Source organism: Plecotus auritus (assembly GCF_963455305.1).
Source record: "Plecotus auritus genome assembly, chromosome: 3".
Classification (NCBI taxonomy): Eukaryota; Metazoa; Chordata; class Mammalia; order Chiroptera; family Vespertilionidae; genus Plecotus; species Plecotus auritus.
This window is the reverse complement of record NC_137772.1, coordinates 131,005,937-131,031,662: the sequence shown is the minus strand read 5'-3', so window position 1 is coordinate 131,031,662 and position 25,726 is coordinate 131,005,937. Positions and strand designations below refer to the sequence as shown.

The 25,726-nt window shown below is 42.6% G+C and overlaps 1 protein-coding gene across 2 annotated transcripts in view; it reads right to left on the bottom strand.

The window, feature by feature from the left end:
- NINJ2 (ninjurin 2) overlaps window positions 1–12,752 on the bottom strand; it is an 88,523-nt gene extending 75,771 nt beyond the window's left edge. The window contains exon 1 of one of the 2 annotated variants that reach the window (XM_080660833.1): window positions 12,444–12,752. In XM_080660833.1, the coding sequence (XP_080516959.1) occupies window positions 12,444–12,617 (174 nt within the window). In that variant the 5' untranslated portion in view covers window positions 12,618–12,752. The remainder of the gene's footprint in view (window positions 1–12,443) is intronic. The other variant, XM_080660834.1, reaches the window with a different exon arrangement.
- Window positions 12,753–25,726: the final 12,974 nt, after the last annotated feature.

Sequence of the window (25,726 nt, the reverse complement as noted above, 5' to 3'; positions counted from 1 at the left end):
ATGCAGCAGAAGTGGGCAGGGGCCACATAGAGGGCTGTTTCACTCATTAGGCACCATATGCATAGTCCTTAGGACTGTGAGCTTTCCAAAGACCCCAAATATTTGAGACCTGAAAAAAAAATGATTGGTACCTACATGTGAAAAGTAAACATTTAATCATTCTAAATTGCAAATAATGAAAAACTCGTTTAAAAATTTCACATTTGGGAGTGATATAGATATATTTTAATACAATTGATAAAAAATAGGGTAGGGCCTCTCAAGTCTAGGGCCTACCAAGGACAGGACAATCCATGGCCACATTGGGTTTGGATGTAATCTTCAGGGCAGCTCAGACCCAGTGACAGAAGCAGGAAGATGTTCTCTGTGGCTACAGTGAGAAGAATGGGTTGGAGGGAGGCTAGACTGAAGGCCCAGAAGCTAGAGACCAGATAGGCGTTTATAGTTTTCCAGACTGCAAGACAATGTCCTCCTTGCCAAGATTAACATAAAATAATAGCATTATACAACCCAATTATTCTTTGATTTCTCAGGGACTCAATCTGACTCAGCATTCTAAATTTACTTATATTTGGGGGCAAGGATGTTTGCCAGCTACTTTGTCATTAAGGCCAGTGATGTGACAGTCTAGGGAAGGCCAGACAGCCATGAGTGCCAACCTCAGCTCTGCTACCTGTTAGCTGTGTGAGTTTGCATAAGTGTTTTAACTTCTCTGAGTCTTGGATTCCTCATCGGTTAAATCAGTGGTCGGCAAACTGCGGCTCGCGAGCCACATTTGGCTCTTTGGCCCCTTGAGTGTGGCTCTTCCACAAAATACCACGTGCGGGCGCGCACGTACAGTGCGATTGAAACTTCGTGGCCCATGCGCAGAAGTCGGTTTTCGGCTCTCAAAAGAAATTTCAATTGTTGTACTGTTGATATTTGGCTCTGTTGACTAATGAGTTTGCCGACCACTGGGTTAAATGATCATAATACACTAGAGGCCTGATGCACAAAATTTGTGCAAGGGGCTTGGCCCTTGCAGCCCTGGCTTCACCCGGAAGGTCGTCCGGACGGTCGTTCTGCTGTTCAGTCTAATTAGCATATTAGCTCTTTATTATGTAGGATTCCTCACAGAGTTGAGATAAACTCTATATCCAGTGCTTCCCACAAAATAGATACATATAAATGGTAGTTATGATATGTGCCATTGATCTGAGACCTAGTTGAGTTTTCTTTAGGAGGGAACAGAGGGTGCAGTAAATAATTTAATCTTTTTATCAATCTTCTGAGGTAGAAATTGTTGTCCCCATTTTGCAGATAAGCAAACTGGGGCTCAGAGATGAGATCACTCAGCTCAGTGAACTAGGAGGAGAAAGCAGGAAACTTGCAAGAACTGGGATTTTATGTTTATTCTGTTTGTGTATTCTCTCCAGGAGTCAACATTGGCTGCTTCCACTACTCTTTGCTGGGCCCAAAACCTGTTCCCCATAGTCACAGCTTGAAGAGTCCTGATGTCCAAGAGCACACCACTGACCACTCTCCTTGGGGCTCCAACCTCCATTTCCCTTTTCCCCCAGACTTGCCTAACTCCCTACTACCTTGCCCTTGCCCCATGATTTTTCACCTTCTGGATTTCACTTACTACAGAGCTTGTCTCTTTGAGACTCAGACAGAACCGCCCTGGACTGGGCTGCCTTCCAAGGTACCTCCCTTTAAAGGGAATAGATAAGTAGGTCACATCAGGATGGTAGGGGAGGAGGCTGACTTCTTAGTGGAGGAGGAAAACTACTGCCGATCACATGGAGAATGGGAAACAAAATAACAGGGCTCTTTTCTGTCTCTCTCATGTACATATTCATTCATATTCTCTCTCTCTCTCTCTCTCTCTCTCTCTCTCTCTTTCTCTGTCATCTCTTTCTATCTCTCTATTCCACACTTGCAGCCCTCTGATGGCTGCTATTGCTGTGAAAAGCGCTCATAGGCAATGCTGAATTCTGTGCTTTAGGAATACCAGTCGAAACCGTATGGAGCAGAAAGCTTGTCTGTCATTTGTTCCCTTCCCTCCTACCCTGCCTCCTCTTCAAGCCACCCCTACAACTGCCGGGAGAGGAGTAATCTCAGCAGAGGATTTGGAGCTTCTGTCCAGTTGACTGCTCCTCAAGGGCCTGAAAGCATAGAGATCTGTAGCTTGGAAGCTCCGTGGAGCTAGGAAGGTACTGGCTTCCAGTGATTGCTTGGAGTAGCCCAGGATCTGGTTAATACAGAGTCTGTCGTTGCAAGATTTCTGTTCCTCATCTTCACCCCTAACCCCCTTGAAGGTAATTAACAAGGAGTGTGGATGGGCATTAAATTGTGTATTACTCTGAAAACCAGAGAGACAGGGCGTGGCATTTTAGGTCCAACACCGCCAACTCCACCCTGCCCTGCTATCTATCCCTGGGGACTGAGTCCTGTTTGAATCATAACACTGGGCGGTCACACTTCTAGGAAACTGCAGCTGAAGGGGAAAGGTCCTGGCTGTGTGAATGAGACTAGCCTGGCTGTGTACAGATTAGGACTGAAAATGTGTATCCAGGCAGAGATCAGTCCCTGGACTCTGTGCCCAGGGCACAAGGCAGGCACACAAAAACAAAGACCAAAGCCAGGTCCTCGCACCTGGGGGTCAACAACTCCGGTTCCCTGGATGGGGGTTGTGGAAACAGGGAGTTCACCTCTGGAGAGGCCCAGGGGTTTTCCATTCTCTTGGCATGGAGCCTGGTGAACTTGCAGCTCTGAGGCTCACTGTTTCAGGACGCTGGTAGCCCTTTCGCAGAGATCCTCCAGACGCAGACGCAACTCTCCCACTGCTTGATGTTTCAGCACTGCCCCCTTCCCTCCTGACGCCTGTCCCCAAGGCCCTGGGCAGACTCTTTAGGAATACTACACCCCTCTGCTCTTTCTCTCTACCTCTGCAGAAAAGGAGTGCCCCACACCCTGGGTATCTGTTCCCCTGTCCCCTGTGGGAAGGTCCCACTCTTGCCTGCAGTTGCTCCCCTCCCTCCCACGAAAAGCAGGGCTGGGTGACAGGAGAGAGACATCTTTCCCCAGTGGGGTAGGCCTAACATACCTCTTTTCCAGGCTGGAGTAATCCCAACCATCTCTCATCAGAGTGGGTGTAAATCACCACACACATGTAATAATGTAATAGCAGTGACTGTGGTGGTATCTCGCCTTGAAACAAGTTTAGATTTGTGAGGCTTAGTTAGATCCTTTGTGCTTTCAAAAAGTGCCTGGCAACTACTCCTCTGGATGAGGCCTATGCCAGGACTATGTTGTGTGTGTGTGGGGAGGGGGGGGGGGTGGGAAGAGAAGAGGAGGGGCCTGCATTACTCCAGGTCTGGTGCAAGTGCTACCTCTTGGCTTATCTAGAGTTGACTAGGAGAAAGAAGGTCAGTCTTGGAGCCTCCATGTCCTCCTGCATCAATTAGCCATATATTACGCAGTAGTTCTGAAACTTCAGTGTGCATCAGAATCATCAGGGGGCTTGTTAAAATACAGGTTGCTGGGTCCCATCCCCAGGGTTTCTGATTCAGTAGGTCTAGACTGGGGACAGAGAATTTGCATTTCTAACAAGTTCCCACGTGATGGGCTACTGCTGCTCCAGGGACCACATTTGGAAACCACTGAGCTAAAGCAGCAAAAAGAAAATCTAGGTTTGAGTCCTAGCCCTGCCTCTCTCCTGCTCTGTGATCTCGTACTTGACTTCTCAGCTTCTGTTTCTCACCCAGTGGAGGTGGAGTAATAACCATTGCGTAGTTGGGAGGATTAGATTACATCCTGTATTTGAAAGACGCTTTCACTGTGCATAACAAATTGAATATATGAACTTGTCAACAAATACAGTGTTTATTGAGTAGTTTATTGTCCATTGAGTGCTCTGTTCCAGCAGTCGCCAACCTGTGGTCCGTGGACCACTGGTGGTCTTTGAGGTCCGAAAGGTTGGCGACTGCTGCTCTGCTCAATGTCATGGCTAACTTGGGGCAGATCATATGGGATTCTAAGGCCCAATTAAACACCACACATTTCTGGACCTGTTTTCTCCTCTATCAAACAATGCCTTTGGTCTATGAGACTCATGTCCCCTCTAAGTCCCATTTAGAAGTCCAAATCTGGGAGGGGCACTAGATCTTGGGAGGCACAGCCAGATTTTTTATTACTCGCTCACCTCTTTCCAGGACCTCCACCTGAGAGCCCAGGTGCTTCTGCAGGGCAAAGAGTCACTGGTCAGTTCCTCCCTAAGGAGAGTAACATGGCCTTCAAGGACCATCATGATCAGGTTCCATCCTACCCTTATAATCATATTTCCCACGGTTTCTCCTCCATTCACCTTATCAATCTAGACAAATTGGATTATTTATTTTTTTCCAAATATGCCCTATGTTTTTTCTGCTTCCAGCTTTTGTTCACATTGTTCTCACCACTAGAATACTTCCACGAGTCAAAGTCCTATTCATCCTTCAAAGTTCACTCAGTGCCTATCTCCTCCAAGAAATCATCCCAAATCCTTCTTCCTTTTTTTATTTTGTTAATCCTCACCCAAGGATATTTTTTCTATTGATTTTTAGAGAGTGGAAGGATGGGAGGGGACGGGGGGCGGGGTGGGGAAGGGGGAGAGAAAGAGAGATTGATTGCTTCCCATACCAGCCCTGATTGGGGGCCAGGGATTGAACCTACAACCCATGTATGTGCCCTAGACCTAGAATCGAACCAGCAACCCATTGGTGTGGGGGTCAAAGCTCAAACCATTTAGCCACATCAGCCAGGGCCCAAATCCTTCTATCATCTGTCTGTCCATCTAGCTGGCTAGCTATCATCTTATGTATCTACTTAATACAAGTACTTTTTGTAGTTTTATTTAGGTGGTAGTAAGACATGTTACTGAAGTTGTCAGGTATACGATCTAACTAAATCAAGGATGCAACCACCTCAGCCCCTTCTACTCGTGTCAGATATTGTACCTCTGAAGGGGCTATATAAAAACTCAGTGGTCTGAAGTTTTGTCCCAGGATGTAACATTTCTAAAGTTTGTTCTTGGAACATATTCAGATATGAAACACTTAAAAGGAGTGCCTACTTAAAAAAAAAAAAGATTCATCAGCTGTCTATTTTCTATGGTAATCAGAGGGAATAAATATATATGTGTGTATATATGCCTTTAGGGCCCATGTTCAGAAATATATTCATTTGCATATAGGCACATCTGCTTCTCTAATTTTCTTTTTGAAACTACAGGTTTTTCTTTTCTATTCTAAATATAATATATGGGTTGGGAGAAAATGTGTAGTGGAAATAAAAAATAAAAGTAAAAGAAAAAAAAGTCATTCATAATCCAGAAATAATCAGTCTTAACATTTTGGTGTATTTCTTGTGAACGGTTTTCTTGCATGTGTTTATTGTATATGCTTTTTTTTTTTTTTTAAGAAATCGGGATCAGATGTTTATACATTTATGTATCCTATTTTTTAAAAAATATTTTTTTATTGATTTCAGAGAGGAAGGGAGAGGGAGAGAGAGATAGAAACATCAATGATGAGAGAGAATCATTGACCTGCTGCCTCCTGCAGGCCCCACACTGGGGATCAAGCCTACAACCTGGGCATGTGCCCTGAACGATGACCTCCTGGTTCATAAGTTGAAACTCAATCACTGAGCCACGCTGGCTGGGCTATGTATCCTCCTTTTTTGACTTAACACATAATTAGTATTTTGGTATTCCTTTAAATATTCTTCCCATACATTGAAAAAATTATTTCATGATATCTGTTTACAGATGTACCAAAATTTATTTAACCATTCCTTTATGTTGGACACTCCATTTTTTGGCTATAAATCATATTCCAAAAACATCCTTGCATAACTGAATACATCTCTGATTATTTTCTTAGGCTGTTTCTAGAAGTGGGATTACTAGGTCATTTTTAAGTCTCTTGTTACATACTACCAAATTGTTTTCTGGAACTTCCATTTGAAAATACTTCCAGAATATTTTATCTATAGCTCTCCTTTTACTTATAAGTAGTTTTACCTCCACTCTAGTTGTATTCCATTTCTTTCTTGCTGTACTTCCTTAACCCTTTCTACATTGAATTTACGTGCAGTATGTACAAGTCTTAGTTCCTCCACTAGGGAACCATCTCTGAACATCTTCACATCTCCCTCAGTATTCAGTTCAGGTAGAACAAAGGGCCAGAGGACTGAATCTACTTTGGCAACTAGTAAGCCGAAGGTCCCTTTTGGGAAGGAGCAAGGCAAGTGGCTTGAACTCCATAGTGAGTGGTGGGGTTGCAACACTGTTTGAAGGGGAAGGAAGGGATTTTCCTCAACCCTTCATACATTCAGACTCTGGGAGCTGCGAAAAGATGGAAAACTAGTCAAGGCTAGAGTCTGGGAGAGAAGAAGCCTTAGCTCCCTGGCAGGGCAGGGGAAGGGCAGAAGCTTGGAGGCCACAGCTACAGGAGAGGGGCAGTTTCAGGCATTCACCTGGTAGTGGAAACTTGCTTTGAGTACTGTGTGTCAATCTTTTTTACACCCAATTGTACCACTACTAACCATCACAGTCTCATAGGTTTTGACCTAGAGAAACACCTGCAACACTAATTATAGTGACTTAATTTAATGTTTTTTAGATGAGAGTTTCCCAGACTTTAATTGTACCCTGTTTGTGATTTCAATGTAGTGAGAATAAAGCAGCAGTATGTACAGACATAGACCTGTGATTTATATCATCTAAGCCATCTACAGTCTGAACAGTGAAGACAGATAAAATTATTAAAATATTCAGAGTGTGCCCACATCATTTACAATGTCTGCATAAGGAGTTAAAACATACCGTGCCACTTCCTTTAGCCTCATCCTAAACAATAACATTTTTGAAATCACAGGTTTGATGGATTAGCTATGATTTTGTAATACACATGAAAACTATAAAGATTACCATTACAATAAAAAATGGTCAGTTATTGGTAATGCTTATATTGCCCATTGGTGATATTGAATCATGTTTTTTGGAAAAAGTATTTTATTTTATTATTTTTTAAAATATATTTTATTGATATTTTACAGAGAGGAAGGGAGAGGGATAGAGAGCTAGAAACATCGATGAGAGAGAAACATCGATCAGCTGCCTCCTGCACACCTCCCACTGGGGATGTGCCCGCAACCAAGGTACATGCCCTTGACCGGAATCAAACCTGGGACCCTTCAGTCCGCAGGCCGACGCTCTATCCACTGAGCCAAACTGGTTTCGGCTATTTTATTTTTTTTAAAGAACAAAATAATTTTGGAGAAAACCAAGATGGCGGCATAGGTAAACACCTAAACTGCTGCCTCGCACAACAATTTCAAAACTACAACTAAAAGACAGAACGGACACCATCCAGAACCACAGGAAAGCTGGCTGAGTGAAAATTCTACAACTAGAAGGAAAGAGAAAAGCTCACAGAGAATTGGAGGTACGGCAAAGGGTCTTTGTGCGCGCAGAGAGGAAGGGAGGCTGAGAGCCTGGCTGACTTTCTCTGGCGGCAGGAAGGAAGCCCCCGACCGCACTGAGCCCCAGTTCTGACTGCACTGGACCCCAGTTCCAGGCGAGCCCCTGGGGACCCACGCTCTTGTGGGGGGAATCTGGACTCTCGGGCGGAGACTCGGGAGCTGGGGAAGGCAGAAGTCTGAAGGCGCGGCGTGCCAGTGCGCACAAAGGCTGCGGAGGTTGCCACAGGCTTTCCCTAGTGGAAGGGAGTCAGAGGCTCCTGACAGCACTGGGCCCCAGTTCTGACTGCACTGAACCCTGGTTCCAGGCGAGCCCCTGGGGACCCACGCTCTTGTGGGGGGAGTCTGGACTCTTGGGTGGAGACTCGGGAGCCGGGGAAGGCAGAGGTCTGCGTGTGCGCGCAAGGACAAGGCTGCCGGGAAGCCAAGACTGTCTGCTCCGCCCTGAGACTCCACCCCATCCAAGCAGAGCACAGAGGCTATTGCAATTTGGCAAGTCTAATCCTATAAGGCTGTCTCCAGCACCGGACTTCTCCCAGCATAGAAGCAGCTGATCCTTACAGCCAACTGGCCTGGAGGTCAATTCCTCCCAGTGATACCAACAACAATCAAGACTTAACTACAACAAGGCTGTACACACAGTCCACAAAGGGGTGCACCAAGAGTGTCTACCTCAGGTTAACTGGGGAGGCCGACCCACTGGACCATTAGGAAACCTAGCACACAAATCTACCTTACCAACTCAGGGAAGCAGTGAAAATGCGGCGTCAAAGAAACAGATCACAAACGAAAGAAATGGAGGAAAACAAACGACTGGATATAGAATTCAAAACCACGGTTATAAGGCTTTTCAAGAATATCCTAGAAAAGGCCGATAAATATAACGAGACCCTCGAAGATATGAAAAAGGACCAACTAGAAATTAAACATACACTGACTGAAATAAAAAATATTATACAGAGACCCAAAAACAGACAAGAGGAACACAAAAATCAAGTCAAAGAATTGAAATACAAAGAAGCAAAAAACACTCAACTGAAAAAGCAAAAAGCAAAAAAAAAAATCCAAAAAGTTGAAGATAGTGTAGGAAGACTCTGGGACAACTTCAAGCGTACCAACATCAGAATTATGGGGGTGCCAGAAGAAGAGAGAGAGCAAGATATTGAAAACCTATTGGAAGAAATAATGACTGAAAACTTCCCCCACCTGGTGAAAGAAATAGACTTACAAGTCCAGGAAGCGCACAGAACCCCAAACAAAAGGAATCCAAAGAGGACCACACCAAGACACATCATAATTAAAATGCCAAGAGCAAAAGACAAAGAGAGAATATTAAAAGCAGCAAGAGAAAAACAGTTAGTTACCTACAAGGGAGCACCCATACGACTGTCAGCTGACTTCTCAACAGAAATTATGCAGGCCAGACGGGAGTGGCAAGAAATTTTCAATGTGATGAATAGCAAGAACCTACAACCAAGATTACTCTACCCAGCAAAGCTATCATTCAGAATTGAAGGGAAGATAAAGAGCTTCACAGATAAGAAAAAGCTGAAGGAGTTCATCACCACCAAACCAGTATTATATGAAATGCTGAAAGGTATTCTTAAAGAAGAGGAAGAAGAAAAAAGTAAAGACAAAAATTATGAACAACAAATACATATCTATCAACAAGTGAACCTAAAAATCAAGTGAATTAAAAACCTGAGGAACAGAATAATCTGGTGAATATAATAGAATCAGGGGCATAGAAAGGGAGTGGACTGATAATTCTCAGGGGGAAAGGGGTATGGGGGGTTCATGAAGAGACTGGACAAAAATCATACACCTATGGATGAGGACAGTGGGGGGGAGGTAAGGGCAGAAGGTGGGGTGGGAACTGGGTGGAGGGGAGCTACGGGGGAAAAAAGGAGAAACAATTGTAATAATCTGAATAAAGATTTATTAAAATTAAAAAAATAAATAAATAAAAATATTTAAATAAGTAAATAAATAAATAAATAAATAGGAAAAAAAAAAGAACAAAATAATTTTAATTATGGAAAAAGTATTTTAACCAAACAGTTTCTTTGTATCATTGTGTAGATTTCTTCCACTTGATGGGCCTTCTACGGTCAGGCATCATGATTTATTTGCTACTCAGTAAGTGTTGAAGTATAGTAAACTTTTGTCCTTTCCTTGATTTGTTTTGTTTTGGCAATGAGATAGTGATCACTAGGAGTTAATCATTGTACTTAAACATAAATGACCTCTCCAAGATCAAGATTATAAAGGGGAGAATAGTAATTATATGATTAAAAAAAAAAGTTGCCCTGGTTTAAATACTGTGCCATTAATGTTTGGATTTAGGCTTTAAGCTGTTCAGATTGGAAAACAGCAAATCATTAGCATGTTTTTTACCTGTTCTTCTTGCAATAGATAACACATTTACAAGTTTAAGATTTGTCTTGGAGCTATAAAACAGAGCAACATTATTGAGCTTATGCAAAAAACCAACCCACTGTAATGACCTCATTAACTAAGATAACTTTCCCATACCTAGCAAGCATAGAGTGAAATAGTCATTAATCAGTAACTATCAGTTGAATGAATGGATGAAATTGACTTAGAGTCAATAGATTCTTACCACCCCTGGGAAACCATTAAAACACACACACACACACACACACACACACACACACACACACACACACAGCCAAGCCAGTGTGGCTCAGTGGTTGAGCTTTGACCTGTGAACCAGGAGGTCACAGTTCAATTCCCAGTCAGGGCACATTCCCAGGTTGTGGGCTTCATCCTCAGTGTGGGGGTGTGCAAGAGGCAGCCAGTCAATGATTCTCTTTTATCATTGATGTTTCTAGCTCTCTCTCCCTTTCCCTTCCTCTCTGCAATCAATAAAAATATGTATTTTTAAAAAGAGAATAACACACAGAGGAAGAACTTTAGTACATAATGTTCTAGGGCCTTTTCTATGTCTTTCCTCTGGATTTCATGCAGCAGCTGCCTCGTGAAGAGAAGATAAAATCATGCTTATAGAGGAAAGACACCTTGGCCTGTTCATAACCAAAGCTCTCCTTCTCAGAGGATGAAGGTGACTCAGTTTTCAAAGAGGATTCAAGACCTAATTTGATCCAGAACTGGAGGGGAAATTGAAGAAACTAATGGATAACCTTCTGACTAACCAAATTTATAAATGATCAAAAGAAAGTATGAATAAGATACCAGAATAAAAGAGTATATTGGGAGAGAATAACTCTAATGAATAAGAGAAAGGTACCCCAACACTTTAGTTATCTGCCAGAGATAGAGACATTAATCAAGGTCTGGCCAGTAATTCCTCTTTCTGAACCTTTCAAATGCAGAGCCTTTACCCTGCAACTCAGGATTGTTCAGTCCATCAGCACATAAAAAACTTGTTCTTCTGTTTCCTTAGCTGCTGTGAATCCAATGGAAGCAAGAACTAGATGAAATATCAGAAGACCTGGGTTGGAGTCCTGACTCTGTCATGTTCTGGTTGAGTGACCTTATGCCTATTGGTTATCTAATTCATGGCTTCCTTACCTCATTCATTTAACAAATATTTCCTGAGCAGTCACTGTGTACCAAGCACTAGCTTTGGGCACTAGTGATATAGCAATGAATAAAATAGATCCTGCTCTAATGGAGTTTATGTTCTAGTGAGATTATAATAAGTAATCAATAAACAATGTAACTTCAAGAAGTGAGCAGTACTGAGGGAGAAATAAAACAAATAATAAAGTCAAATTGGAAGGAGGGTTCCTATGGAGAGCGTGGCGGGAGGGTCTCCTTGAGGCAGTAACATTTGAACCAAGACTTGAATGTTCTAGGAGGCAACCAAAGTAAAGAGAATTCCAGGCGGAGGGCCCAGCAAGCCCTGAGGTGGGTCCACATTTGGGGCTGGATAACAATCAAGGAAAATGACACTGGTATGTGGTTGTACTAGATCAACGGTTTTGACACAGTGCTCCAAGTAATGCTAAAACTTCCCTGGTTGGGGAGGGAAGTGGGGGTCAGGGGCAGAAGAGGGCTCTACCAGGCTCCCACACTCTGTCCAACACAGCAGCTCTTCCTGACTCTGAAGCTTATACTGGGGTGCTGCTTAAGATTTTGCTTGAAGAACATATTCTGTGACCAAAACTTCTTGATCTCAATAGCCCTTCCCTACTCTAATTGTCAGACACTATGAGAATTTATCACACAACCACTGTGATCCCTATAGAAGGGTTGACTCAAATCTCGTCAATAAATAGCGTCCAGAGTGCCTACTCCTAGAGACCTGACTCTGCTGCACCCCATTCCCTCCCCTGAAGGGGAGGACTGAACCTCTGACACCTTGCAAGCCTGTCCCAGGTAGGCAGGGATGCATATCTCTGCCTCGTCCTAGTGGACTATGCTGATGTTCTTGCACTGTCCGATGGAGACTCTGTCCTACACAGCAGAGCTTTGTGGAGAGAGCCAAGGAATGGCTCCGTTTTTTTCCAACCTATAAAATGCAAAGTTGGCCAGCTGCCTTTCTTCCTAACCCCAAAACTCATATCTTTCCTTGTCTCCAGAGAACTGTCCGGCAGCTCTCAAATAACTCTCTGCTGTCCTGGGGTTTTGGGAAAAGCGATGCGCAGAATGTGAAATCACTTTCTGGTAACGCGAATCTAATTAGCTCTTTGACTGACAAAAGGAAGCAGAGGCCAAGAGGGATTTTAACAATCTGTTTCTCACATATTTGAAAACAAGTGAAGAACCCGGCAGGGAAATGGAGAGAAAGAGGAAATAAGGATATAGGACATTTGGAAAAGGGGTAAGAAAGAGAATGGGGGAGGGGGGTGGGGGAGTAGAATATCAAGTGACCAATATATTAATCCTTTCTTCCCCCAACTTCACCCCACCTCCCAGCTCCAGTCTACTCTCTCTGAGAGAGAACTTACTTGAAGGTCGATGATTTCTCTTTCTGATTCCATCTTGCTTCCCTCAATTGCCTTCGCACGTACCGAGTGCCCGAACAGACTGCGTGGGCGACTCCAGGCTTTGCTGTCTGAGTCTCTACTGCTTCCTTTGGGTGGGAGAAAGCACACAGCTGGCAGGACAGACGTGCTATTCATCCATCTGATGTGGGATGCCTGTCTTAGCCTCAGCCCCTGGGAGAAGTGTACACATGCATACACGTGAGAGGGAGAGGGGGGAGGAGGGGGGAAGAGAGAGAGAGACAGAGAGAGGGAGTGCACCCGTACTCTAATGGTGGCGTGCGACACATTGATAGGTGGCCTTTTGAATCGGGGTGGCAGCATCATTTTCCCCAGTGGCTCCAATACCCCTCCAGTCCCAGGGGAGCCATCTGAGGTCACCCCGCTTGCTTTTAGTCAGGAACTTGAAAAACAGCCTGAGTTTACTGTCTGACTTCACAATGGTGGAGCTGAGTAGGGTTCCTGAGTAGGGATGACCTCCAGCATTTATCCAAGACTCAGGCTTAGGGACTTCCGCTGTTATTTCCTCTGTCCCCTCTATCTTTAAAATATTTTTTAAATTGTAGTTTACCCAGTGGGCCCCAAAGCATAAGGCTTATTCTACAAAGTAAATAAACAACACGTTGTTATTGACAGGTTGGCTGATGCTCTCTCATTTTCTCCCTTGATTAGCCAAAAAGAGAGCAGGAAAAGTTATGCCTTCAAATTCTGTTCATGCAAATAGTTGCATTTTCCCTGCTTTTAAAGTAAATCTACCAGGAGTGAATCCTTTTTGGGGGAAGTTTTTCTTTCTGGTGTTTATCTCAGAGCCTCTAACTCCTGTGGCTTGTTCCTAAAGCTGGTTTTACACAGCAGCTTGTGTCTGTGTGGGGGTGGGTATGCCCCTGAGTGCATCAGGGGGTGGTGTTAAAGGGGAGTAATCCAATTCCGAGTTTAAAGGTTGGGGGTGGGGTAGGGGGAGAGAAGCAAAGTCACAAATTTACTCTCACCACATCCAAATGTAAAAAAGGGGGTAATTTCTATTAGATGATATAATGTCCCCACACTGCGGGACAAGTGGTGAGAGGAGGATGGGCTATATTTCAGTGCAGACTCATTTAAGTTATAAACAGTTCAATTTCCATAGAATGGTCAGTCTTTCAGATTTCCACACCCATCTCCCCAAAGATGGCATTTAGAAGAAGGGTGTGGTTTATGTATGCTTGGTGATGGAGAGGTGATAGATCTTGGATGTTCCCTGGGGCCTGTCTCTCTCTGGGAGTTTCTGCTCTGCAGCTGCTGGGCTGCCCCCTGAATTGATGAGTGCTAAGGAGAGACTCAGCCTGCTCCTGGGCCTCCTGCTGGCCTTGGTGGCTGATGTCTGGGGCCAGGATAACTCATGGTACATTCTCTGTCTGCTCCAGGGAGGCTCCCTTGTTGACTCTGCCCTATCTTGGCTCCCATGGTGATGTGGACCATCCTGAGATCTGCTGTGATTTGTATGTGCTCCATCCCAGTGGTACCAGCTCCGTGGTCCACCCCCCTAAGATAATTCCCTCTGAAAATCTCCTACCAGACCTTCAGCTAATGCTCCTGTTTCCCTTCAGGTACATGGGGGCTGAGAACTGCTGACAGTCCTGGAGAAAGGCAAGCTCACCTCCATTTCTGGTAAAGAGTTTGCTTTGATGTGGCTGCTCCAGGTTGAGTTGATCTTCCAGACTCCAAAGTGGGAGAGAGATGTTGAGCCTACTCTCAGCATTCCTTCAAAATCCACCAGTAATGCCCACCACTCCCATCCCCCATAACAATGCCACTACACAATAAACACCATTCTGAGCACTTTAGTACAACTCACTTTCTTAGTTCTCATAACAGTTCTGGAATGTAGGCAATACTATTATCCCTGCTGTGCAGATCAGGAAACAGAAAAACAACTTAACATTGCCCAGGCATTCCGATTCAGAGTCTATGCTCTTCTCCACCATTCTGGCTCAGAGAGGAGGGGTTGAGACACATGTTTGAATACCTGCTCTCTCTTCCTTTGCTTTCTGTCTTCCTATAATCCCCACAATCTAGGGTCAGAAAAGGTGGACTTTGTTTTCTTTCTCTTCCTGTTGGATTAGAATGTGCCTTGTGAGGAACTCTATGATAATGATTCAAAGAAGAAATAAAGAGATTTAGAAAATCATCATTCTCAACAAACCTGTCTGTCAAAAATATTATCTTACTGGAAGGATATATGTATCCTATTGATAAGTACATTGGTTTTAAAAGGAAAAAGCTGTAATTCACTATAATAATAGTTTTAGTTTGGCAAGATCTTTCTGGATTTCGACCTTTCCCCACCTTATATGCATCATTTGGAAGTAAGTAACAAACAGGATTTGAAAAGTATTTTATCTACTGTGACTCTGGATCAGGCGTCAGCAAATTTTTTCTGCAAAGGATCAGAGAGAAATATATATATATTTTTTACCTTTGTGGGTCATATGGTTTCTGTCCCAACTACTGTACTCAACTCCGCTATTGTAGCATAAAGCAACTGTTGAGTGGCTATTGCTGGAATTTAAAAATCTTGGGCTAGTTGGATACTGTCCCAATAGAACTTTTCTTGTTTTGAGGCAAACCATTCAGAGACCCAATTTTCCACTTCTTTGTATGTTTTGAAGTGCTGCTCAGAAAGTGCATGTGCCATCCATCAGAACACGTGGTAATCTGAAGGAGCAAGGTCTGGTGAATACAGCGGGAGGGTTAATACTTCCCAGGCAAGATCTTTTAACATGTCTTTAACTGGTTTTGAAGTGTGTGATGGTGCATCATCATGAAGCAAAATTACTTTGCCGTGTCTTCTGGCCCATTCTGGTCGTTTTACAATCCAAGCGTGGTTCAAATTGATTATTTGTTGTCGGTAGTGATCAGTATTAATGGTTTCACCTGGTTTTAGAAGCTCATAATACACCACACCTTCCTGATCCCACCAAACGCAGAGCATTGTCTTCTTTCCGACGCGATTTGGCCTTGCAGTCGATGTTGATGGTTGACCTGGATCAACCCATGATTTTGTGCATCTGGGATTCTCAAAATAAATCCACTTTTCATCGCCAGTCACAATTCGATGCAAAAAAGACTTTCTTTCATGCCGTGGAAGCAACATTTTACTGAGGACTTTTCGGTTTTCTATTTGTCTTTTGTTCAGTTTATGTGGCACCCATTTTCCTTCCTTTAAAATCTTTCCCATTGCTTGTAAACAATCAGAAATTGTTTGCTGAACAACGTTTAATCTTCCTGCAAGTTGTTTTTGAGTTTTACATGCATCTTCATCCAATAATGCTTGTAATTGTTGGTCTTCAAACTTTTTCAGTTGACCTGGACATTCTTTGTCTTTCACATCGAAATCATCACTTTTAAAGCATTTAAACCAGTGTTCACAAGTATCTTGAGATAGAGCATGTTCACCATAAGCTTCCCAAAGTATACGATAACTTTCAGCAGCACTTTTCTTCAAAATAAAGTAATGAATTAAAACTTCCCACAAATGCTGTTTTTTTTTGGCACGAAATTTGACATTTTTAAGCGTAAAAATATCTGATGTTAACACCTTCAGAAAATTTGACATATGAAGTTTTGAAGCTTGTTGTCAAAACAACAAAATAGCATATATATGAAATCGTATATACATCAACATATGTGTAAATCCATCTATTGAAAAAAGTCCGCATTATTAACCGGTGCACCTGTTAAACAAATGAGTGTGGCTGTGTTCAATAAAACTTGATTAACAAAAACAGCAGAGCAGATTTGACTCCAAGGGTCATAGTCTGCTGACTTTTGTTCTAGAATATGAGCAAAAAGAGAATCTGGAGTTCTAAATATCACAACCATGTCCAGTCTTCTAGATCATGTCTTTCAAATCTAATTCCCACTTGAGAGGTAACAACTGAGCCCCCTACTGCGAGGATAATAGGTTAAACACTATGGGGATATAAAATCACAAAATGCATGCCCTTGTGAGACACATACCTGCCAAGTTAATCTAGAGCAGTGGTCGGCAAACTCATTAGTCAACAGAGCCAAATATCAATAGTATAATGATTGAAATTTCTTTTGAGAGCCGAAAACCGACTTCTGTGCAGGGGCCACGAAGTTTCAATCACACTGTACATGCGCGCCCGCACGTGGTATTTTGTGAAAGGGCCACACTCAAGGGGCCAAAGAGCCGCATGTGGCTCGCGAGCCGCAGTTTGCCGACTGCTCTAGAGTGAAGAGTGCTTCTGATATTTGGCTGTAATACTGAAACTATAGCTACATGAAGGCTATTCACTCTAGATGGGAAAGGTTCCGATTCCTCTTTTCTGCTAAGGTGACTTTTACAGTGTGAAGTCCAAGGGACAGTTTTAGGGAAACTGCCTCTTGGGAAGAATTTTTTTAGAACATGCTTGAACTTATAGATAAGTAAACACCCAGAGCCACTCAGGCAGTGGTCACAGAATGGGGACCTACAATGGGACCCTAGGGGTGACTTGCTATGTAGGAGGTGCAAATTGTTGTAGGGCACTGAAGAAGCCAGCAGTGAGAAGATCTCTTAATGCTGAACAGTGAGAAAAGCTCTAGAGTGGAAACCAGATGGCCTGGTTCCTGTGTGTGCTGGATCACTGTGTTCTTAGGCAAGTCACTGAACTTCTCTGGATATTCTCCTTTGTGAAAAGTGAAGCTGTCAAAAAAGATGATTTCTAAGATCCCTTTAACTCTTAAATTCTGTTTCTAATGTGTGTTTATATTAAACACTTCTTGTGTAACAGTATAAGATCACAGATCCAGGTCTGAATTTTAGTATGTAGAAGTTAAGGATTCCTAGTGGAATATTTATATCATTAGAAAAATTTTAAGAAAAGTTACCCCTGTTACCTCTGCTAGTAAAGACTGGGCAGGACAGATGCATGACAAACAAGATACCAAAGTGAGAATAAAGGCATACTTCAGGAAATGCTTGCAAACTCATGTATGCTCATTTACATATTCATTTAGCCACTTCCCAACTCACTGCCCCAGGAATCCTAGGCCCAGAAAGAAAGGGGAACTTTGGGGGAGGGAGGTCCATGGAGGGAGCTACCTGTGCAGGGCCTGATGAGGGGCCCAGGTTGGCCAAATGGATAATTAAGAGATTGGGTGACTCTAGCACTGTCCAACAGAACTTTCTGTCTAATGAACTAACTGTTCAGTATAGCAGCCATTATCTACATGTAGGTATTGAACACTGGAAATGTGGCTAATATGACTGAGAATCTGAATTTAAATTTTTATTTAATTTAAATATATTTACATTTAAATAGCTAGTAGCTATCATATTGGGCAGTGGAACTCTAGACCAAAATTCAGTATATTTAAAACATTGAGCAAGAAAGAAAGAGAGAGAGAGAGAGAAAGAGAGAGAACTCATAGACATGGAGAACAGTGTGGTGATTGCAGGGGTGGTGGGGAAGTGGGTGGAGGGAAAGTGGTTGGAGGTGGAAGAGGGGATAAATGGTGATGGAAAAAAAGTAAAATAAAATAAAGGAAAAAAAAACATTGCTTAACTGTGGTCATCACTTATTTAATATTCCTACCCTGGCTGCTCATCTCTTGATAGATTTTCATTTAGACAAAAGTCTGATTTGATATAAATAGGAACTCAGGTCACACAGCCCTCATGGGAATGCCCCCTGAGACCCAGGGATGCTCTTGGTTGTGGTGAGTAAAATTCCCCTTCGGTCTTTACACTCAGGGTAGGGGGATTTTAACTGTGACTCACTGTTCAATGAATGATTAGTGACAGAGCCTTGTCATGTTGATAGGGAACACTTCTCACCTCTCACCTCTGTGATGAGGTTAAAAGGTGCCGGGCACTCCTTTGGTGGCTTAAGGGAGTGAGGGGGGGTGATGGATGATCTCTTCTTAATAAGAGAGACATCAGTGGTTTTCAAAGTTTTTAAAGCAAGGGGTTCCTTTTTTAAAAAAAATGAGATCTTATGCAGAAGTTAACATAAAGCAGATTAAAGTGAAACTGATGGGACCTGGAGTCACGTTCACTCCTCCCTGCCTATCCCACCCTCTATTTCTCAAGCTACCCCTTAAGGCACCTCTTGGGAACTCCTGGAATTCTGAGGAGGTGACATGGTTTACAGGCCTCTAAGGGCCTTGGGTGTGTTAGGGCTGAGCAATCACAAGTCATACAAAATTGTATGGCATTTTTCAAGTCTTAAAATGACATATTGGACAAAAAAGAAGACATAAAAAGCACAGTCAAAATTGTGACCACTTATCCCAGTAGCAGATGGGATGCTGGCCCACAGGGCCTTTTTTATTGACAGTGTTCCGCAGACAGTGAAGGCTAAGTCTCACTGTTGCACCTTTTCCCAGAGAGCACAAAGAACTCCGGGTTGGAATGTGGGGAAGATGAAGGCTGGAAGGTGCCATGGGGAATGGGTATAGGGCTGTAGGACTGGTGGGAAGAGGTGGGAAGGGGAGGGGAGGGGATCAGACAGCTCTGAAAAAAAAAATCTCAGAGATGGAGGTACTGGTCTAACCACTCCATCTTATAGTTGACAGAGGATGCTTAGTGGTGAAGGTGGATTAGAGAATTAGTAGGTAAGTGTCCTGGTTATCTTTTTAATCACATGAATGTATACATGTGAGTGTGTGTGCATGTGTTCATGGAAGACAACTAATATGGGAATAGTTGCTTATAATTTCAAAATACTTTGTACATATTTTATTTTATTTGACACTCACAATGACCCAGTTGCAATTTACAGATGAGGAAACTAAAACCAAAGTGATTTGCCAAGATCATGCAGCTGCTAGGTGATAGAGCTGGGACTCAATTCAATATTTCTTCTTTCCAATTCTTTCTCTTTTTTTCCACATGCTACTGTTTAACATATACCCTCAACCTCTGCCACACACTCAGACACAAATCCTATCATTATTATTACTTGTGCAGTGGAGCTAAACCAGTTGTTGATGACAGTAACTCATTATCAACCAAGAAAGACTTCCTTTTGACTTCTGGTCCTGCTATTTACTAGGGGTGTGTGTGTGTGTGTGTGTGTGTGTGTGTGTGTGTGTGTGTGTGTGTGTGTGTGTTTTAAAATAGACTTTATTTTATAGAGCAGTTTTTGGTTCACAGCAAAATAAAGCACACAGTACAGAGATTTCCCACATACCCCTGCCCCTACACATGCACAGCCTCCCCCACTAGCAACATTGGGCACCAGAGTGGTACAGTTGTTACAATCGGTGCATCTACACTAAGATATCATTGTCACTTAAGGTTCATGTGTACATTAGGGTTCACTCCTGTTGTTGTACATACTATGGGTTTTGACTAGCTGTGTTTTTGAGCAAGTTACTTTTTGCTTCCTTCCCCCTGTAAAAATGGGGATCATAATATCTAACTTGTAAAGATCACTGTGAAATTAAATCAGATCATGATGTAAAGCAGATTACCTGCCTTGCACAGAGTAATAAGAACACATTAGATGGAGCTAATATGAGCTTTCATATGAAGGTCATCAGTTAAGGTCATAAGCCTAGCTATTAAACTCTCCTGAGTCTTTTTCTTGTTCTCCTTTAGCTCAGTCCAGACCCTCTAGTCTATACTAAGATAATTCAGCCAGAGATGAGTTCTAGAAGTTCCTTAAATATATTTGTCCACAAAGATTTACTGTGCTGCTGAGAGGAACTTAAATTGTAAGTTTGGTTCTTAGAGGAGGAAGGGTTAGGACCCATGAAGCAGGGATAAAATGCATGGATGTTTACCAAACCCTCAAGTTAGGCCACAGGACAAGAAGGTTCTGATGGGGTGACTTGTCACAAAAAACAGAAGAGGAAGAAAAAGTGCAGAAGGGGAAAAAAATCAGAGTATGGGAGAGAGCTGCTGCTTGAGCTACTGTGAATGTGAAATAAATAAACGTTCTCAGTGAAAGTTTACCAAAGACCTTTAATAATGTATACTATAGACTATGCAAACTGAATGAGCCTGCATATCCACTTCTCCTTCACACTGCCTACCTTCAGACACCTTCCCAGAGGGCAGCTGGGGGACATTGAAAGGAGCTAAACCCCAGCTTCCCTCATTTTAATTTGTGAACAGCCTTGCCGAAAAGGTTTTGTGCCAAGTCAAGTGCTCTCCGTTGCTCCTTGACAACCAATTCCTCCCGTGTCTGGTTTTTTTGTTTTGAACAACATTGAGAGTCTCAACAATAGTATTTACATCACTGTTTCATATACAACCAGTCAGTAAGCTTTTCGAAAACAGGAATCATGGCTTCTACTTCTGAACATCCCCCGGTAGACAAGCACAGAGTGGGTGATGCTGGGTTTCTGCATAGTTTAGTGCTGGGTTCCCCAACCAAGTCAGATGCCCAAAGAGATTCTTGTTAGAAAAACTGAGACCCAAGTGAGGAGGTACAGAACTGGAAGTGCAGTTTCCTGAGGACTTGTCATAATGTGGCATCGATTGCTTTGTGATCTGAGGTTAGTCATTTCCTATCTGTTACCTTGGTTTCACTTGTCTGCAAAATGGGGAGTACAATTTTACAAAGGACATGTATTCACCTCTTTTCCTGATTAAAAAGAAATATATGTTCATAATGGAAAACAGAATATACAGAAGAGTAAAGGATAAAATAAAAACCACCCAAAAGACAAACACTGTTACATACATTTTGGTTTATGGCTTTTCAATCTTTTCCCTCCGTGTGTGTGTGTGTGTGTGTGTGTGTGTGTGTGTGTTCCCAGAACTAGCTGCATAATTTGCAGTGCCAGTGCAAAATGAAAATGTGGAACCTCTTGTTCAAAAATATTACAAATTCTAAGATGGTGACAGCAGAGCATTAAACCAAGTTCAGAGCCTTCTCAAGCACCAGGCCCTGTGTGATTACACAGTCATATGCTTATGAAGTTGGCTCTTTATATTCCTTCCTCAAAATAATAAGAAAATCGTTTATCAACTGCTTTCTATGTGTCAAAGATTTTACCTAAATTATTTCTAATTGAATGCAACTTCCCCAAAATAAATGTGATTCTTCCCCTACCTTCTCCCTTTTTCAGACAAAAAAAAAAAAAATGGGGGTGGGGTGGGTCAGAGAGTTTAAGTAACTTGCCCAAGTTTATATAGCTAGTAAGTAGCAGAAACCATATTCATACCTTAGTCTTTCTTTTATAAAGTTTTTAAAAATGATTTTTAGGGAGAGAGGGAGGGAAGAAGGAGAGAGAGAGAGAGAGAGAGAGAGAGAGAGAGAGAGAGAGAGAGAGAGAGAGAGAGAGAGAGAACATTAATGTGAAAGCAAAACATTCGTCAGCTGCTTCCTGCACGCCCCCCACTAGGGATGGAGTCTGCAACTAGGAATGTGCCCTGACCAGGAATCAAACTGCAAGCCTTCAGTGCATGGATGACACCCAACCAACTGAGCTACACTGGACAGGGCAGTAAAAAAATTTTTTTAAATGAAATTGAGATTATACTATATATAAAATACATTGCAATCTTTTTCATTTTATATCATGAGTGCTGTTTTCCCTATGTGTCTTAGTCTGTTCAGGCTAACAACACAGACTGGGTACCTTATAAATAGCAGGATTTGTTGCTCACAGTTCTGGAAGCTGGAAGTCTGAGATCAAGGTGCCAGCGAGGTCAGGTGGGAGCCCTCTTCTGGTCACAGACTTCTTGTTGTATCCTCACATAGGGGAAGGGGCTAGAGAGCTCTGTGGGATCTCTTTTATAAGGGCACTAATCCCATTCACCAGGGTTCCAAATCCTGATCTAGTTACCGCCCTCTAAGGCCACACCTACTCAGACTATCACCTTTGGGGTTAGAATTTCAACATACAAATTTGGGGGCAGGGGGAGACATAAATATTCAGACCATAGACTATGTAAGTAAATATAGGAGGGAAAAAGTGGCTATTTGTAGGAAATATGGAAGTTCCAGATAATCAGGTATTGAAAATAATTTCATTACAAGATTATATTAATAAAAGCACCAATGAGACAAAGCAGGAGCATGTGGCCAATGGAAATTTAACCCATATCCCTCATCTGATAAACAGAACATAAGCTTTTCATTCTCCTGCTCTGAATATGAAAGAAGATATCTTTGCATATCCCCAACAGCCAAGAAGATTTTTGGCAATCTCACTTTTTATTGTTTGCAAAATAAAAGCAATATAATTTTCAATCTCCCCCTTAGACAGATAGACACACACACACAAATTCAAATATCCCAATAGGGAGAGTGCATCCCCTCTATCCCTTGTCAATCACTGAGCTACATGTTGAAAGAGCCCGTTCTAAAGCTAATTATAGGAACTTTACAATATACTACTTCAGACTTTGGGAAATTTACTTAATCACTCTAAGTCTCAGTAGCCATATCTGTTATATGGAGCTCAAAGGGCTACTTATGAGTGTAAAGAGGAAAGGACCTAATAGGCCTTTCCCAGGAATCTCTAAGCCAAGAGCCAAGCTTAGGTCACTGCAATTAGACTTTCTTTGGAGGCCTTAATTTCTTAATGAAAACTGCAACCATGATAGTGGTGCCTGGGATCAGGAACTAGAAGAGGAGTAAGGCCTACCACTGTACACACTTCCTCTCACATGTCAATTTTTTTTTCTTGGCTGATAAACTGTGGTTAAAAGAAAGCCAGTGTACAGCTACCTTTTAGGGGAAAGAAAAATCACAAAATGCAGCCCCCAGCCTTAGGGGTGTGGGAGGGGAAAGAATATTCAGTAGTTATTTGTCCCTGAAGTCAACTGAGTTCTGGGGAGCTGAAGTAGGGACACCAGCCCGAGTCCGGTTTCTTCTTTAACAGGAGCTGGTGATGTCACCCCCCTCACAGAAGATGAAGGGCATTGGGGGAGGAAAAATTCCTCCTCGTTTGGTATTGTTTCCACCTACCAAGAGTTAACTTTCTAGATGCCATGGTGACCTTGACTGGCAAGCACTCTCAACCCAATGTTTTATAAAGCGATTTTCTAAGAAATAATATTATTAGACTTTAAATATATACAGTGCAAAGTGCCCACCCTCCCCAATCCCTGTGTTCTGAGGATGGTAATTCCAAGTCTATCTCAATGGAACATGAAGGAACAGGGATGTTTTGGGCCGCTGTGTCTTGTGCACTGGCACTGCTCTCTCTGTCATGGGCACCCTTCCTACATGGAACTCTCTCTCTCTCTGCTCTTCACTAGCATTCCTCTGGTATCCTTTTCTCATTACTAATAACTAACCTGAGTTTGGAACTTTGCCATTTACCAAGTATATTCACAGACATTATTGCATTTGGGACTCATGACAGCCCTGGGCGCCACCTTCATTTCTCAGATGAGGTTGAGCTACTTGCCTGTGGTCAAACACTAGTTAACAGCAGAGCCGAGGCTTACACGCAAATCTTTTTACATCACATCTTCTAGAATTCTTTCCTCTGTACCTTCTTGCCTAGTTAAATCGGGCATAAAAATATGTTCTGTACCTCCTTGAACTTGGCAGAGCCACCGCTTTCCTCCCTTACACCATTCTGTTCCTCCCCGCCATCACCAGTAGTTTTTCTCTACACTACTCAGTCACAGCATTTGGCCACTTCCTTCCCATCCTAGGTAAGTTGCAGTTTTCTAGCACTTTCAAACTTACTTTGAAAAACTTACCAATGGGAAAGACCCTTACACTTTTCTGTCTTTGATTTCTCCCCCAACTAGAAGTGAACGCCTACTTGAGAAACTGAGAATCCTTGTAATTACTGTGGGTTACATTTTGGTTTTGGTTCTCATTATGATTTTTGAATTATTAATATAGTATAAGAGTATTTATAGAATATTTGGAGACTAGAGAAAAGCGGGAAAATACCATAAATAACTTCATGGTCTTAACACACTCTAGCACATCGCCTAACTTCATAATGATGATATTTTAGAAAAAATTCGACTCTCCACTTACTCCTATAATTATCACACTATTTTTGCACTTAGAATGTTTTTTAAGCTAATGGTTCCTTTTCAAGACACCACTGCCAATTCATGAGCACAGGCACCACTAACTGCTCTGCCTTGGTCTGTTAGAGAGAACCACAAATCCTGTTTCTTTTGAGGGACGAGTCAGCTTATTTTAAACAGTTCTGCTGCCCACTAGGTCAGAGAAGGTCTCTATGAGGAGAGCATTTGAACTTGCTCATCTCTGGGTAACAATGATGGTGCTTGTCCAGATCTGGTCATTCAAAAGTTCTTTGTAATTTAGGCAAATTCAAAATATGTCTTCTTTTCAGGAAGAAGGGATATATAAAATGCATCTATATATTTAGAACTCTTCATAGTTTGGTTTAAAATTTCCTAAGTTTGGGTGTATATATATATATGTGTATTAAGTCATGACATCCTATCTAATAAAGATGGAATATGCAAATTGACTATCATGCCATCACAAAGATGGCAGCACCCAGTCCCCTCAGTCCTGCCAGAGTCCCCCAGTCCTTTCAGCCCTGCTTGGGGTGGGGTGTGTGTGTGTGGCAGGCGTGCAGTGCGGCCCTACCCACCCTCAGCCCCCCAGCCTCCTAGGGCCAGCCCAAGATGCAGGCAAGCCTCTGATGGCAGCTGCCCAGCCGCCTAGGGCCGCCCGAGGCTCAAGTAACCAGGGCCAGCCGAGGCTTGCACTGCTGGCAGTGGCAGCAGCAGAGGTGTGATGGGGGCGTCGCCTTCCCTTGATTGCTGGGTCGGCTCCTGGACTGTGAGAGGGGGCAGGCTGGGCTGAGGGACCCCCCCCCCCTCCACTCCAGTGCATGAATTTTCATGCACCGGGCCTCTAGTAAATACATAAAATGTTAGAGATAGAAGTGACTTTAGTGATCATGGTGGGTGATGTGTAACTGAAAGATATACCAGAATCACCAAGAGATGGACACATATGTAACAGAGGAAGCATTAGATCCAAAAGGTATAAATAATTATTATAAACTAACAGGGAAAACATAAACAATGACATTGGCAGAGAACTTGAACAGTTGATGCACAGAAAAAATCAATTGCTAAATATGAAAAAACGCTCCACCTCACTGGTACCCAGAGACATGAAACTTAAAATGACAATGAGATACTGTTTCATACCCATGGAATTAGCCAAAAATAAAATGTCTGAAAATAGCAAGTGATGGAAAAGATGTAGGAAAAGGAAAACTGTTATACATAACTGATAGAAATTACAGTGTCTATTCTGAAGAATAATTTGGTAATATCTAGAAAA